General features: G+C 37.2%; 1 protein-coding gene across 3 annotated transcripts in view; it reads right to left on the bottom strand.

The window, feature by feature from the left end:
• Nucleotides 1–15956, bottom strand: part of TRIO (trio Rho guanine nucleotide exchange factor) — a 247541-nt gene that overhangs the window by 131743 nt on the left and 99842 nt on the right. For all 3 annotated transcript variants that reach the window (XM_021528950.2, XM_021528952.2, XM_021528953.2), the window contains exons 9-11: nt 14559–14789; nt 6759–6881; nt 540–731 (exon numbers count right to left, since the gene is read on the bottom strand). In XM_021528950.2, the coding sequence (XP_021384625.2) occupies nt 540–731; nt 6759–6881; nt 14559–14789 (546 nt within the window). The remainder of the gene's footprint in view (nt 1–539; nt 732–6758; nt 6882–14558; nt 14790–15956) is intronic.

Here is a 15956-nt window from a genome sequence, read left to right as displayed (position 1 = left end):
GGTTACAAAGAACTTTCAATATACCAGATAAAAATGTGATGTGCAAAACAGAGAAATAAACAGTCTCTCTGGGCAACAAGGTTGCCTTAAGTAGACTTGTACTTCTGCCATATATTTTGGTCTCCTGAACCACGTCTCTCCAACCATGGGTCTGGTAAGTCTAACAACAGGAGAGTTGGTTGGATAAAAAAAATCAAAAGTGCACAGTATCTCCCTCCACAATGGTGACTTTTAGCTGTACCAGTTCCTGATATGACCCTTCTCTCTCCCCTGAGACTGAACAAGCATGTGTAGTTGTGCAACAAAGCAGGTAAAAGCTGGCTCTGAAAGTAAAAAAATAAAAATCAAAGTAAAATCAAATTTTAAAAATCCTTAAGCAGAACCACACACTACCCCAGCCCACAGTGGGTTACAAACCAAAACATCATAGAGCAGAGGTTTTCATGGTGTCCTGTGGCAAGGTTCTAAGAACGAAAACAACACTGGATAATACCAGGTTTACAACTTGAAGTTATCACCACAATTAGTGCAAGTTTTACCTCTTTAACATGAGTGTGAAAGGCCACAGACATGTCCAGCAGGATCTTGCGCTGCTCCACACGCCTGACAAAATCCTGTATCCGGTCCTCGAGCTGATGGGCAGCTTGAAAAATTTCATCCGGCTCACACTCCCCAGTCTGAGCAAGCTGCTCTGCTGCTTCTAGGAGCTTATCTGCATTCGTATATGTGTTCTAGAGAGAAATAAGTTAGTTTCACAGGATTAAATGAAAGAAAAGTCATTACATTTTAAAGTCACTCCACTAATAAAAACAAAATTGCAAAAAGGCCCTTGGAATGTATTTGTCTTTCTTATTTTCTTAAAGGTAGCACAATATAAGTTTACTAATGATTTTGTTACATTTCTATATAATTTTTCACTTAACTGTGAATAAATTCCTTAGCTCCTTATTTATGTCTATTCAAATGTCTCCCCTACACAAAACTTGGAATTAGTATCTTATATACACATCTAGAATCAAGATCAGTCTAAATGCCTAATCCACTATATTCAAACTGGCTTACTTCAATACCTGAAAAATCATTACAATCAGGGAGGGACAGAAGACTTGTCAAATGTGTACTACTAGAGCTGAAGAAATTCTAACTGCTGGTAGAGACATTTAACATCAAATCCACACACCCAGCAGGAAGATGGAAAGTGACCAAGCACAGAAAGAGAACATTTCTCTTCATACTTACAGAAGTCAGGCATCCAAAATTCATGCATCAAGTGTATCATGATTTGTGAAAAAGGAGCAGTATAGGAAGATTAAGAAGTGAGCTATGGCTGAGTGTCCTAGTGGAATAGTGTCCCAATACATCATAGGATTAACAAATGCAGATCAGAAGGCCTCTAAGAGACTTGAGACTAAGCAGAAAACAATGGAAGAAGTCTGGTCTCTGATGTGCTAGGAGTGCCACGGTGCAGAGAAGAGATAGGTGTTTAACAGCTCTTAAAGCTCTGCATTTGCAGCCTGCCTCAGTATCTTTCTCATTAATTCAAATCAGGACCGAGTCCAAATTTTTGTTATACTTTGGGTGCTCTTTCTGAGTCAAATCTTGGGTTTTCGTGTTTTAGAATGGTTCTCAAAACTCTCAGCAAGGAAGGTTAGAAGGTTGTTAACCACTGAAGAAAAAAACTGAAGCCAAGTCTAGACTAAAGAAGCTTTGCTCATGTCACATCATCAGGTCTTCTGATAGCAACACAGACTAAAAAAATAAAGTATTCTTGACAATCTAAATTACACCTTCTTCTTCTCCTTTCTGCCTCTCACATCAGGTAAAATCAGTCCTTGCTAATATAAATTAAGCCTATGCAATGTGCTTTTCTTTACCATAAATATAGTATCACACCTATAACTAACATTATAATATCAACAATAATTAAATCCAAATCCAGCCCTAAAATTGAACTAAATGGCTGGAAATAAGAGCTCTCCCCCAGGATATCAGGTAAATTACCAGACAAGCCCAGGACAGATTACATGACTCAGTGAAGCTTTCACATATTTGGGGGGAGCTCCCCCCTAATTTATTATGATGTATTTCTGCAGGGAATTAAATCCATGCTGTTCCTTGACTTTGACTATGTAACTCTCAGCCCTTCCTTAACTTTCAGGTTTTTAGTTGCACAGAGAGATAGAGAACTCCTTCCTGGTTTCCCTAGGAAAGGCTGCAGACACACGGGCTTATCCTATTCAGTGGGGAGCGGGCTACTCCACGCCCCAGGTCACTGTCTCAGGCCACACTGGCCCTGAACACACTCTGAGCTGTGCTTGGGTGTTCTGCCTTCAGTGGCTGCAGCTCACATGTGTTCAGGGGGCAAGGCCAGAGAGCCTCAAGGCACTTCTCAAACAACAACTACTTCATCAGTCCAGAGCACCACACCCAGCTGCAGATGGCTGAAACAGAAGTTTCCCATTTTAATGAAAACTTTATCTTACATCTGAAGCATTGTTTACGAATTCCAGGAGTATCTTCCGCATTACACAGGCCCAGTCTGATTTTTCTTTCTGTGAAGGGGATGGTGAGCTGCCTGTATTTAGAAAAGATCACAGCCTGGATGCTGCTTCAAAAGGTGCTGCAATTCTCAAACCTAGCAGCAGGCACATGCCTTGTTGCTCAAATTTCACTTTCAAGTAGAGCTGCAGTATAATACAAAGAGCCCTCTGGACAGAAATCACATTAACTATGTGTTCAGTACTACCTACTGCCTCTCCTGTCTCTCTGCTGACTTCTAAACAATGCTTGGAGGGGAAAACAGCAGATTTTGAAAATGGGCATCCTGAGGGGCGGCCTCCAGTTGAAAGTTAGGCAAAAAGAGCAAGAGTTTTTCCTTAATGGTACTAATGCCAATTTCCTAAATTGAAGGAAAGGAGCCTTCAGGGTGAGAAACTTCCTCAAGATATCTTCACTAACACAGTCTCCCCAGATCCCAGGGGAAATGAAGGAGCCCTGTAAGGACTTCAAGAATACCTGTAGTCCATTATTCTGTGCCCCAAGGTACAAGTCTTTAATAGGCATTCTTCCCCAAAATGATGAAAAATTCTCCATAATGGAATTTACCACCTTTCCCCAACAACAAATTCCATAATTTTCCCCATCTTTCTGTTAAATAATATTTTCTTAATATTCTTCACAAAGAACAAACACCATATTTTTAGAAAGCATATAAAGTGACACATCACAGAAAACCCAAAGATTAAATTTCAGACACTAGTGCAGTAATGACTACTACTGAAAATAAATACAGAAACAGAAGTAAGTGGATATATGGACTGTACTTCAAACAATCTGGAGTTTACTGTGGTCTGGAAAGGAAGAGTGACACATGGATGGTTGGATACCAGCAGAGGTATACAAATCATTAAAGGTATAGAAAATAAGATAGATGACTCATTAAGTACAGTGGGCACTATCACATTTAAGCATCAGACAATACACTTAAAATGAAAAAGCAAAGTACTTTTCATCTAGGGAGCAATTAAATTGCATTGCCACAGGGTCTGGCATACATTCCAAGATCATAACAGGGTTCAAAAAATAGCCTAATTAAAGAAAGAAAAGTCCATCAGTGACTATTAAATACTGGTTCAGATGTATCCTTCATGTGAAACATCAAAGAGGCTCAGATAACTGGAAGGGTAAAGATAACTTTTTAAGCATACAGGCCCTTTTCTTTATGCATTTGGTGATAGCCACAAGCTAGCTTAAGACATGGACCTTTAATTCAATGTATTGCAACCATTTCAGAACCAGTCCAAATTCATAACCCATTTTTATAACCTTAAAGGAGGTGAAAACAGGTGTTGGTAGGGAAATAAAAGGTGTATTCAGACAAGGTCTGCAATATTTTTCTTGTGCATCTCTTGCGCCAAGAAGACTTACCTTTGGAAAAAGAACCCACTAATGAATTGTCACCATACACCTTTTTTGGTTTTTTGAGCATAGACTATGGTCAAAAAGCAGACACAGATCACATTTGAAACACGAAAAGCTGATTTAGAATTTCAGACAAAAATGTACGGAGAAGTACAGCTACAATATTGACCTGTATCCAGTGCTTGTAAGCTGAAAATTCATGCCCATAAGTGACTCAATTATGTCAAAATTTGGACACTTGACACTTTAACTAAACCGTTTCTTGGGCACACAGACGAAAATGGAGAAAAGGTCAAAAAAGAAAGAAAAAGATGAGTAAGTATAAATTGAACTGGACAGGCTTCACATGAAAAAAGCAACACAATTTTACAATAGTGGGAGCTACTCAAGGTTTGTAATGTGTAGAATTAATTTCTAATCAGAATTTAGGGAGAATTATTAGCTGAGTTTTAACTATTGAGCTTTTGTAGTGGTAATAAAAAGTGTTAAATAAAGAGAAATAATTCATTTTACATGTATTCAGAAGTGACTAATTTGTGAGACTACAGCCCATTGACTGGAATGTCTATCCTATTTGACACACAGCTTATTTTAACATCTTTTGAATGTGGTTGAGGAAATGGCACGTCATTCACGTTAAAAAAAGAATATGGGAAGAAGCAGAAAGGAAGAAAAAAATAATTTTCACTTCCCTCAAAATCAGGAGTTAGCCTTTGACCAGAAACATGTCAACATAACTGTTGGCTCCCTGGATTTGCCAGAACATTGCCATGCCAGTGACACTTCATTTAACATTACTTTCAACTTCTGACTGGAACTGACTGAAAACCTCTAGTAATGCCCAGAGTCCTATTAAAAACAAACAAAACCAAAATCACAACAGAAAGAACAACAACTACAACAACAAAAAACCCCCAAAATCAAAAACACAACGAAGACCTGGACCAACTAGAAATGTAGGCAGAAAATAAGTCAGTCAAAAGTTACTGATGCATTAACAAGGACTGCAGACTTCAGTTTTATACTTGAACATAATCTTCCTTGTAACAACAACAACAACAGGAATGTCTTTTGGGCTGCTTATATTCCGTTTTACAGCAAGTAAGAGGAACAACTCAGAGGGTGTGCCCCTCTTGGCAGTAACTCACTACACATTCAAGAGTTAGAGATGAAAAATATATTTATTAGATCATTTTGTCCATCCTTCTGTCAGTGAAAGATAGTCCCCTGTAGTATACTTAAGTTCTTTGACCAATCTAAGTTTTCTGTCCAAAAATAGAATTTACACCCATTCCCTGAAGAGATAATTCCAAACTCCAGTAACATTCAGTTTTAGGAAGTTTTTAGTAAACATTTGCTTTAAAATATTCTGCTTTAAAGTCTACTGAAATTAATAAGATGGTTTTTTTAACATACAAGTAACAGTTCTATGCACTTCATCCCCTTTTGGCTACTTAAACATTTTCTTCTTCTTTGCCCAAATAATACAGTATTAAGTATGAGATCATTTAGGCTTTGTTAAGTATCTTACAGAAATAGACTCCTGCTTGTCTGACGCAGAAAAATAAGTATTTCCACATGGAAAATATTACTTTTTACTAAAAATTAAGTAATAGACATGCATATAGAAAATCCAGCATGTATATATACAAAAGTTACAAAACCTATTATTTTTGAAAATTTTACAGGAAATCCAATATTGAGGAAATTTTCTGATGCTATTTCAAGTCCTCAGCCACTGGAGTGCTCTAAGACTGTATTTACAATAAAATTTTATCAAGAGTTAACTCTGCCACTCGACACGCAACACTTCTGATGCATCCCCTCTAGCAGGTGTCACTCCTGACCTCCTGCATACAATGTCACAATTATCTAGTAACATTGTCTTCTGTTTGACCTAAGCACCCCTGTATCAACTCACCTTTGGAGATTTTTCTTCATTAATCTTGGAAATGTTTTCTCTTACCAATCATTGAGACTTAAGAGACTGCGCATGTTTCTAATGGGAAGAATTCTAGCCTTCAGCTTCCATCACAGGGCTTTTCTTCACCTCACATTCCGCTATAGAGGCTACACATCCCCTTTTAACAGCTATATGAGCTCCTTGTTAATTCCCCTGTATTCCTTTGTATCTCTATTTGTTTTGATTTTTTTTCCCCAGAAAAATGTGTTCTGAAGTTGTATCATCACTTAAGGCTAAACTAAGGGTGATTTAGAAGAGGAAGGCATATACACACTCAATTGCATTTAAAGAAAAAAACTCAAGCCAGATTGGCCAGTTTACTGGCTCATCTGCTTTCTTAGGAGGAGTCCCCCTTCCTCTCCATGAGACTTCAGTGAGATTCTGGGAGCTCCCCAAGCTTAAAGTCAGAAAGTAGGACTTTCAATTCATCTCCATCCTCTCTTACAGGCTGCACAAAAGTTTAAATCCTAGAATTCCATGGAACTAAGCTATTTTGAAAGGAGAGCTTTCATTCTTCTGTACATCAGTATTTGAAAGCATGCATTTGAAGAAATAAATAAATAAATAAATAAATATAATAATAATAATAATAATAATAATAATAATAATAATAATAATAATAATAATGCCAGAGCAGTTCTATTTTACTTTAAGGCTTACACCCTCTAGGACTGTGAAAGTTTGTCTTTTTCATCTCAAAGCTGGAGTACAAAGGAGAAACTAAATAAAAACTTTCAACAGAAAGAAAACAGTCCCTTCCTGGAATGAAATGTTTTGTAGTGGAGATCCCTCTGCACAGCTTTTAAGTGCAAAACCAGGAATTTTTCATTTATTTCTGTGACAAGTGTACAGTCCTTCATGTGATTGCTTTTACCTGTGCAACCTCTTCAAAGTCTTCATGGCGTTTCTGCAAAGCTCTGGCCCGATGCAGGGATTTTCCCACGCCGGTGTGTTTGCTAAGAAAAGCTTCTCCATGGTTTTCAATCCAGTCCAACACCTGCGGTACAGAAGAGAGACACACAGAAACCCTGAGTGGCTGTATTGAATGTTACAACAAAAAGTCAATTATTCAAGCAATTGAGAAGCTGCAAAGGCACTGCTTAGAAAGAACTGAACTGCTCAATTAAAACACAATATTGCCATTGAAGGACATTAATTACATCTCATTTAACTTTTCTCAAGGTAGTAATTAGCTCAAACTAGCAAGATAGTATGAGTCAAGATTATATCTGTATTTTGAAGCCTACAACGGACAACCCCATTTCTCCACAGTCAGTAATCTGATCCAAGTGGCAAGACCACTTGTGAGAGTCTCTCTAATCTGTTTACTCCTTCGGCTGACATTTTTCTGCAAGGTAACACAAAGGAAGCTTGCACATTGCTGGTAATAAACACAGTGAAGTTCTACTTTAGATAAGAACTCACTTCACCTTCTACATATTATTAAGTCAAGAAGTAAGATTCAGTAGTAACTAACTTCAATTATCACAAGAAAAATTAGCTGAAATCATTATGAGATAAATGTCTGTATTCAGAGCATATGAAGGAATATGCTCCAGTTCTTAAGAAGCATCTATCACCTCAAAACATCACACATAATTGTTTATTGTAAATTTTATAGCTGAAAAAGTGGTGAACAAAAGACTACCACAATGACTGGGCTGACAGTTTTCTAAATAGTAAAAATAGTACATGTAATTAGTTGGTGTCAGTTAACACAAAAGATTCCTGCATCTAATACTAAAACTAATACTTCCTAGCCATAACTTAATCCATTAGTTCAGTATGGTATTCAGTTTTTTGGAATATACTCAAAAGGTTCAAGAATGACATTTAGAATTAAAAACAACAGCACATAAGCAATTTTCCTAAGTCAGCTAACCATATCTACAGCACTTACGTAGTGGTGCAGAATACCTTACCTAATATTCACCTTCAGTGTTCTTTTTTCTTTAAAATGTTAATATTTTAGTTGGTTTTGAAAATAACTTTCAAAAGCTTGTACTGTGCCTCTTTTTATCTATTACTGTCCTTTACTCTGATTCCTAAAGTTGGGTGAAGTTTTCTCCCAAGTGTAACTGAGTATAACTAAAGAGAGAATTTTTATTCTTTCACACAGATTTGAGAGCCATTCCTGCAGCACCACTCCTGATCACATTCAATACACATGTAATCCCACACACCATTCCCACGAAAAACGTCCATGCTTTCTTTAGCAGAAGAATGAAAACATGGTTTTCTCAATTATATTGACCATGCAAATATTTTTCCACTTGCAAGCTCTCTCCTACTGGACATTTTCAAAACAAACAATTCCCTAATAGCGCATTATTATGTGCTATTCAAATCACCAACACTTCATTAAATCTCCATACTTAACTTCTGCAATATTTGTTTTCCCAGTAAGTATTGCAAAAGAATATTATTGTGTTTTAGGTCAATTCAAGTTTTCATTTTCTTCTTTCAAGGTAGGATATTGATGAGAGAAAGGAGAGTGAGGACCTAAACATAGCCTCAGTTATTATTACCAATACTTTTGACTAGTTTCAGGAGACTACTTCTCCCATTATAAAAAGAGCTGAAAAGAGATCTGTTTGGATTAAATAATTAGACTGGACTCTGGAGACTGCTAACAGTTACAAGCTAACAAATGAAATCAACAGCAAACTCAGTCCCAGAAAGCATGGGATGAAATGCAGAAAACATCCCGGGGAGAATGATTTTTGCTCCAAATAATGCTGAATAACTTCTCAAGGGAAGAAATTGTCATAGAAATCCAGTACACAGATCTTGACATAAACCACTCAACTAGAGAAACATTACTGCCTCTAAGTGAAATCAGTATGAATGCATGTCTCATTAGTGTTCAGTCTTCATACCCTGATTCTTAACAAAACAGAGGAAGCACTCTTGGGAATTTTACAGCAGGTAGAGGCAGAATCAAGTTAGGCTCTTACCTTCAGTAAATGCTTTGCATACCACTTCAGTCAAAGGACAATAGTGTTATGAACAAAACAGCCTGGCTGGGACACTTGGCTCGAACTAAGTACTGATATTGAAATGTTAATTACCCAATTGCTCCTGGGAATCACCTACACCTCCACCCAAACTAGGACTGGGATGCAAAATAATCCAGTGGAATCATGGGAGGGGGTTTTGGGGATGAAAAACACCTCAAAATGAAAAAGAGGGGCACCGTGGAGGGGGCTAGATGGGTGTGCAGGTTGGGGAAAAGGGAACCCCATCCCTAGTCTGTGTTTGACCTGTCACCATAACCTGCAGAGGACCACACTGGACTGGGCTGTGGGAAGCAGGCACAAGGAAAAGACACATTTTCTGGTGTTACCAGGAGGGCAGGAGAGGGATAGCTGCTGCTGGACCTCAGCAGCAGGCTCTGCACATCCCATCACCCTTCGACTACCAGTGTACCAGGAGGAAAGGAGAGAGGACGGTCTGCTGGGACTTCAGGTACAGACTGGACACCTCTTCACCTCCAGCTACCAGTGTGCCATGGAGACTCCAGGGACAGACTCTGCAGCCTTCTCACCCTTCGGCTACCAGAAGAAGCTACACCATCCCCTGCCACTAATAAAGGCATAGACCTTGTTCATTTCAATTGGATTAGTTAGCACTGATATTAGCCTTTTAGCAATTTTAACTTTTTTTCCTCTTCCTGGGAGAAGTAAGAGTTACAGAAAACATCATACTGAGCCACTAAGGCCTCTTCTACCAATACTGAAAGTAAATGAAATTCAGTCTGGTACTTTAGTAATACATAGGAGTCTAAGAGGCTCAACGCTTTTCAGTGAAAGGGTGAAAATTATCATCCTCCACTGCAGCAAGTTGCTTTAATGATGCAATTAAGTTCTACTGCAGTCTCAGCAAAACCATCCTTATGTCCAACACAGGATCTAGAAAAATGCTTACTTTTCTAACTCCCAGAAGAATATAGGACAGAAGAAACTACTATGGACAGACAGCTTTTTAACAAAATCATTGCTTGTGGCTGTAAAATATGTGGTATATGCTGCTTGTAGAAGTAAATCTCATCTTTTGCAGATTCACCAGTCTTTCCCACATTATTATCCATTCCTCACCCCCCACCCCTTTACCTACTTTGCATATGTTCACTTATCTGATCTCCAATTACTTGCTGCTGACATAGCATTCAGAAGGGGAAGATAGAACTATCTGCATTTCTGATCTTCAGACAGTTAAAATGTGGAAATACTCTCTCAAAAAAAGTCCCATTTTACACCGGAACCACCTTCAAAAGCCACATGGGAATCGCACGGGGAAATCATGTCTATGTTGGCAGCAAGCATTCCATGGCCCACCCTTCATTATGTAAGGCTGAAACTAGTGACTGTAACCTGTCTTGAGGCAGGTAGATCAAGCAAGAAGCAGCACATTTATCCAAAATCGACAGAAGACATCCACTATGATCAAATATGTATTTCCAGGGAAAAAACCACAAGCCAAACTAAATCAAAACACCCCACCAAACAACAATAACAAAAGCAACTAGTCCCCCTCCTACTCCCCCTCAAAAAAACCCTTCAAAACACCTCCTACCAGCATGTTTTACTAATTTTTGGCTTGTAAGCTATCAGGAGAGTTTTTCAGGCACCAAAACTTTGATCATACAAGTGTCAGCTGTATCACTCTACCAGAAACATTATCTTTATGCTCAATTTTGACCTTTCATGGCCTAGAAGAGCAAAACATGTTGCTGTTCTCAGTTTGCTTTACTGCTTCATATCAGAATCAGTCAGTTCTGTTCCTTAGGTAAAAGGCTGACTATTGTTTACTTGGTAAGCTTATTAACTCTTAAATATAAAATCATACTTTTACTAGCATGTAGAAGGGCTACACAGACAATTGAGTGCCAGTGGCCAGACTTTTTTATTTTAATTAAAATAAAAACCCATTTTTTAGATGTTAATATACTAACTGACTGGGAACTAGATCTCCCAGCAAGTTTCTGCAACCTAAAGTCAAACTCAGAATTCCATTCAGTTTAAGACTGTCATACATTTTCACATTTCAAATTTCAGATTTTCTGTAATTCGCTTCTTATCTACTATCTTCATTATTTCATGCACTACTTTATTACTTGCATCAAAAAAACAGCAGATGATTCTCGGTCTACTCGGATAGCACTACAATGTTTATGTTGATTTGGAAAGCTCCACTAGAAACAGCTACCCAGTATACAAGAACATACAACATGCAAGACGGAAGAAAAAACCCAATGAGCTTTCTAAGGTGGAAATAACACAAAAGTAAAGTACCAGCCAATTCCCTCCTCCAACTCAGCTCTGTCACTCACTTAACACTTCCATGAACTGAGTTATTTCATTAATCCAGCAGAGGGAAGAGGAGGAAATCACAAACTTGTGCTAAAGGACAGTTACAGATTCACTTACAATGCTCTTGGTTGCTTGCCACTATGTGCAAACTAACTATAAATAGTGGAAGAGAGTCACACTTAACTTATTCTGAAATGAAAAAAAAAACCCAAAACACCACATTTAACTTTACCAACAATAATTACGTTTTCACATTAGCTTCTCAATCAATCTTAATTGAATTTTTAAACATGTGAACAAAGAGAGAATGTGCAAACAAAAACTAAAGTATTTTAGAAAGAATGTTGCTTTGAAGCTCTACATAAACCATTCCAGAACTGTCTCAGATAAAAATTTAACTAATACCTCAAACTAGAGTAATTTCATACATTGAATGGTCTTAATGATTATTCAAATGAAAGGCTACCATTTCTCAGATAAATTAGGATGATCTGATAAACTTTTTTTTTGCTTTTGTTTTGCAATAAAAAGAATCTTTTTGTTCAAGATCACTTTTTTCCCCCAGATAAATTTTCAAAGCCGAGGGAGCTACAGTATCTATGACATCTGCTGTGGGTGTTAGATTAATCTACCTGGTATGGCTGTTAAATGATTATTGTCCTACTGATTGACCTGCACTGAAATCCTACACCCAAAGTATGAAAAGTTGTACTATGAAAGGGAAAAGTGAGCAAAATTCACACTGTGATTCATAATGCAGTACCAAAATTACCCAATACCTGTAAAGTTAAGTTACAGCAACATAAGGAGCTATACTTCCACATGCAACATTTCAGTAATTAACAGTCATTACAGAGATAAACCAAAAGGACAACTCACTCTGACAGTGGTAATTACTGGATACTAATGGGAGGACTTAGGAAGACAGCAAGCAAGAGCTGCACCTCTGTACAGATCTAGCCTGAAATTTCATGTGGTTGATAAAAATGTGCATTAGCACACAAGGCTGCAGCTTCAGACTGTCAGGAGTATCTCTTGATACCTTAATTCAATATCTATCTTGCAAAGCATATAAAGAAACCACAGGCATAAACAGGATGAAAGAAATTTCTCCAACCAGTAGGTAAGACATGTGCTGAATAATAAGCCAATGTGGATCAACATTCTCAAGGCAAGTGGTTCATACTGAAGACTTCTGATGTACTCACAATCCTCATTCATGATTTGGATAGCACGTTCCTGATACTGAAGTTATAAAAATATGTAAAGCTGTCCACTTTGCTGTTTTCAAATCTGTGACTATTTCACCTTAAATGCAGCAGTTCCAATGGTTGATGAGTCTCATACAGAGAAGGAAAATCCATCATCCTGCTGAAGAACCTGGTGGTGACTGCACAATGACTTGAGTCTAATGATGGGTTATTTGCCAACTTCAAAGAACAAAGCAGTCTGAGAGCTAACCCCTCCACATTGAGAGCCATAATTTAGGATGGAACAGAAAACTAAAATTTCCTACAAGCATTTTAGGACTCCCAAGATATTAAAGGCAAAAAGTATAGTAAGACTCTCTGCAGCATTTAATGAACACCTTCCCCCAGGAAATAAACTCCCCGAAGACTGGCCTACAGGCCTGAAACTTGAATTACGCACCTGGCAAATTACCTCAGGAGACCCCTTGGCCTAGATTGCCTAAGTAGGTCCTACTTGAACAGAATTCAAAACTAGAGGAGGAAGTTCCACCATCCAATCCATACTTGTTGGCACCAGCCTACTGAGAGGACCTACATTATTCCCTGAGAATCAAACTACTGTGTTGATTTCAGTTTCTGAAGATTCCTTAAGAAACCTTTTCAATTTAAGCTGTGATTCACTGTGGGCTGTGCCTCATCACAGAATCACAGCATATTCTCAGTTAGCCCTTCACTGGCTACCTAAGCAAGTTCCAGCACTGGACCCTCCTTGCTAGCACTACTTATATTGTAATCTTCATGGAAAGCCTCAAGGATTTAGACAATGGCATAATGAATGGAGTCTTCTGTTCTCTGTGCCCTTGCTGACCATTCATAACATTCCCTCTGCTTTGTTTTACTTTTTTGTCAGCTAATACATTTCATGCCTTTCCACATCCTTTGTCACATCTTAGCATTGACAATCTGGATAACAGCCTGTCTTTCTTATGCTTCTCATGCTGTCTTTCTTATGCTTCTTTTTAGATAAAAAAATTTAAATAATAAAGTTTTGAAGATTTTACATAATTTACTGCTTAAGTATTTAAGTTATTTTCTTTAATTATATGAAGAGATAGTCACCAGATATCAAAGGAAGTTCAGTTATCAAGGTTGCTCAATCTCCCCACTATCTGCCTAAATTACCTTTTTCAATTATTGCAAATGATGAAAATCAGTTATTTCACTCCCAATTGCTCAAATCCAGTATCTTCTTGAAACAGAAATGTACAAGAAATTTAGCAACTAATTCTGACAAAAAAGATTAGTTTAACCAGAACAATGGCTATCTATTAAAAACCCCATTCAGAAGTTGTGATTTGTGGGCACTTTTACACTGAAATGAAAGAACATGATCAGGAAGTACTAGCCATCTTTACTTTTTTTAGGAAGGTGAACTTTTAAAGGATAAATTACTAATGTCTCTGTTAAATGAAGTCCACAGCCAACATTTCAGGCTTATTAAAAATCCATCAACCAAGGAATTTTATATTGTTTTACTTTCAAAATACAAATACAAATGTCAGAGATACTAATGCCTGTACATAACTACTAACTTTTACAGATATTGTCATAATAATAAAAAAAAGTAGCTAATAAAATTAACTAAAGAACAGTGTTATTATCAGAAAGTAATCTCATCTGTAATTTTTATCATTCCTTATTATACTACTCTCAGGTTTTAAAGAAACACTATTAAGTCAAATTATGTATCACTGACTATTTAAACACAAAAATTTTACAGAATAACACTATTAATTTTTTGCGTATTACAACCAGAAGTCTTTTTGACACTTCAAATCTAGAATTTTACCTAGAATGTTAATGTCAGCTTCCAGCACAAACTCAGAATAGCTATCTCTATTAAAAATCTTTCCCATCATATATGACCTAAGGTAAATAAATTAATTTAAAATTTGAAAAAAATTAAGTAGAACTAACTTTGAAATATAATCATTATCCGTAATAGCCAATAGTCAACTTCTGATAATACACAGAACGATCATTCAGTCAATCCCTTGCAACTATTCACTTGCTGTACAAATGAACACAGGAATTAGCAGCCAAAACTCACCTGTCAGTGCAATGAGGCCATCAGAATACAAAGGCATTTAGACAAAGTGAAACAAAACCTACCTGTTGAACATCCTGCTGAAAAACGCAGAGTTGAAGCCGCTGGTGTAGGCGGACTTTTCGATGCTGCCAGATGTTTTCCAGTTGGCGCTGGTGATGCAATACCTCATGGATGACATCCAGGACATGATGAACTGCTTTTGAGTAGTTGGCAGATGCAGTGAGGGAATCAGAACTCCCAGGAGTCAAAGGTCTCTGAAGTTTATCAAGGAGCGACTTCCCATCTTGGCTCACCTGACCACCAGAAAGGACAAAGAATTACATTCCTTGCCAAAAGCTTGTTGCACTACTTGTTGTACTCGCCCCTTCTCCCAGATCTAATGTCTTCAAGAACTCAGGGAGCAATGATGAAGAGTCGTTTTATTGCAGGAATGATTACCTACATGGAGCTGTTACAGGAAATAAAATAAAAAAAAAATTATATTCTCTTTCTCTTTAAAATAATTTTAACATGTAGCATTATTCTAAATAACAGCCTGTCTTTCCATTTCTTCATTACTTTAAGAATGACAATCCTTCAAAGTGTTGGGATTTTTATTTGGTTTGAGTTTTTTGTTGTTGTGGGCTTTTTTAAAAAAACTAGTCAAATCTAACTTTGCATAACTATTCTTCATCTCCTTCCCTAGTCAACAAAACACCTGAAATTAAGCATTTGTCCAGAATTATCCTTCCAAAACAACCTCTCTCTTCATTTGCTGTAAAGATGAACAGGGAATTTACTTTCTGTAGGTTAATATTTGACAAATACATTTAAACCAACAGATATAAAACTTAGTACGTGATTCGATCTGACAGGATTTACAACTTCTAAATTGTTACTGTTACTGGTAAGCCAAGGGAAAACGGCTGTTATGGCAAACTTAATTCTGATTAAATCACTTAAACCCTTTCCATGTAGCACAGAAAGATATTGTTTACCAAAATGTGTATAACTACTGATACTGACAGTAAATATTTGTCATTTCTAATTGTTGTCTTCTCTGATTTGTATCACAGCAGAAATATTCAGATTTAACTTGCATGCTAACTAAAAAGAAATAATGCTCTCTTATCTGGTCACTATCAACATTTAGTGTTAAAATCACTTTTCACTGGCGTTTACTCTGTCACTTTTAGCATGAAGTGCAGAGAGCTGTTAAAATTCAGTATCATTCAGCTACTTGCAAAGAACTTTTCTAACAGCTCATCTAGCAGGCAGGAACAAAAATCATCTGAAACCGCAAGACAAGTGTAAACAATAGCCTGAATCCATCAAATCAACACCATGCCAGAAACAATACATTTGCCAAGGCCTTCCCCCAGTGGCTCTTTTCAACAATTTTTACTAAGTCTAGGCACATTTTGAATTTGTTATTCAGTAGTCAAACAGATCCAAATGAAAATTATTTTCTGATAATTAGG

Source organism: Lonchura striata, chromosome 1 (assembly GCF_046129695.1).
Source record: "Lonchura striata isolate bLonStr1 chromosome 1, bLonStr1.mat, whole genome shotgun sequence".
In the NCBI taxonomy this organism is placed as follows: Eukaryota; Metazoa; Chordata; class Aves; order Passeriformes; family Estrildidae; genus Lonchura; species Lonchura striata.
This window is presented reverse-complemented; position numbering and strand designations above follow the sequence as displayed.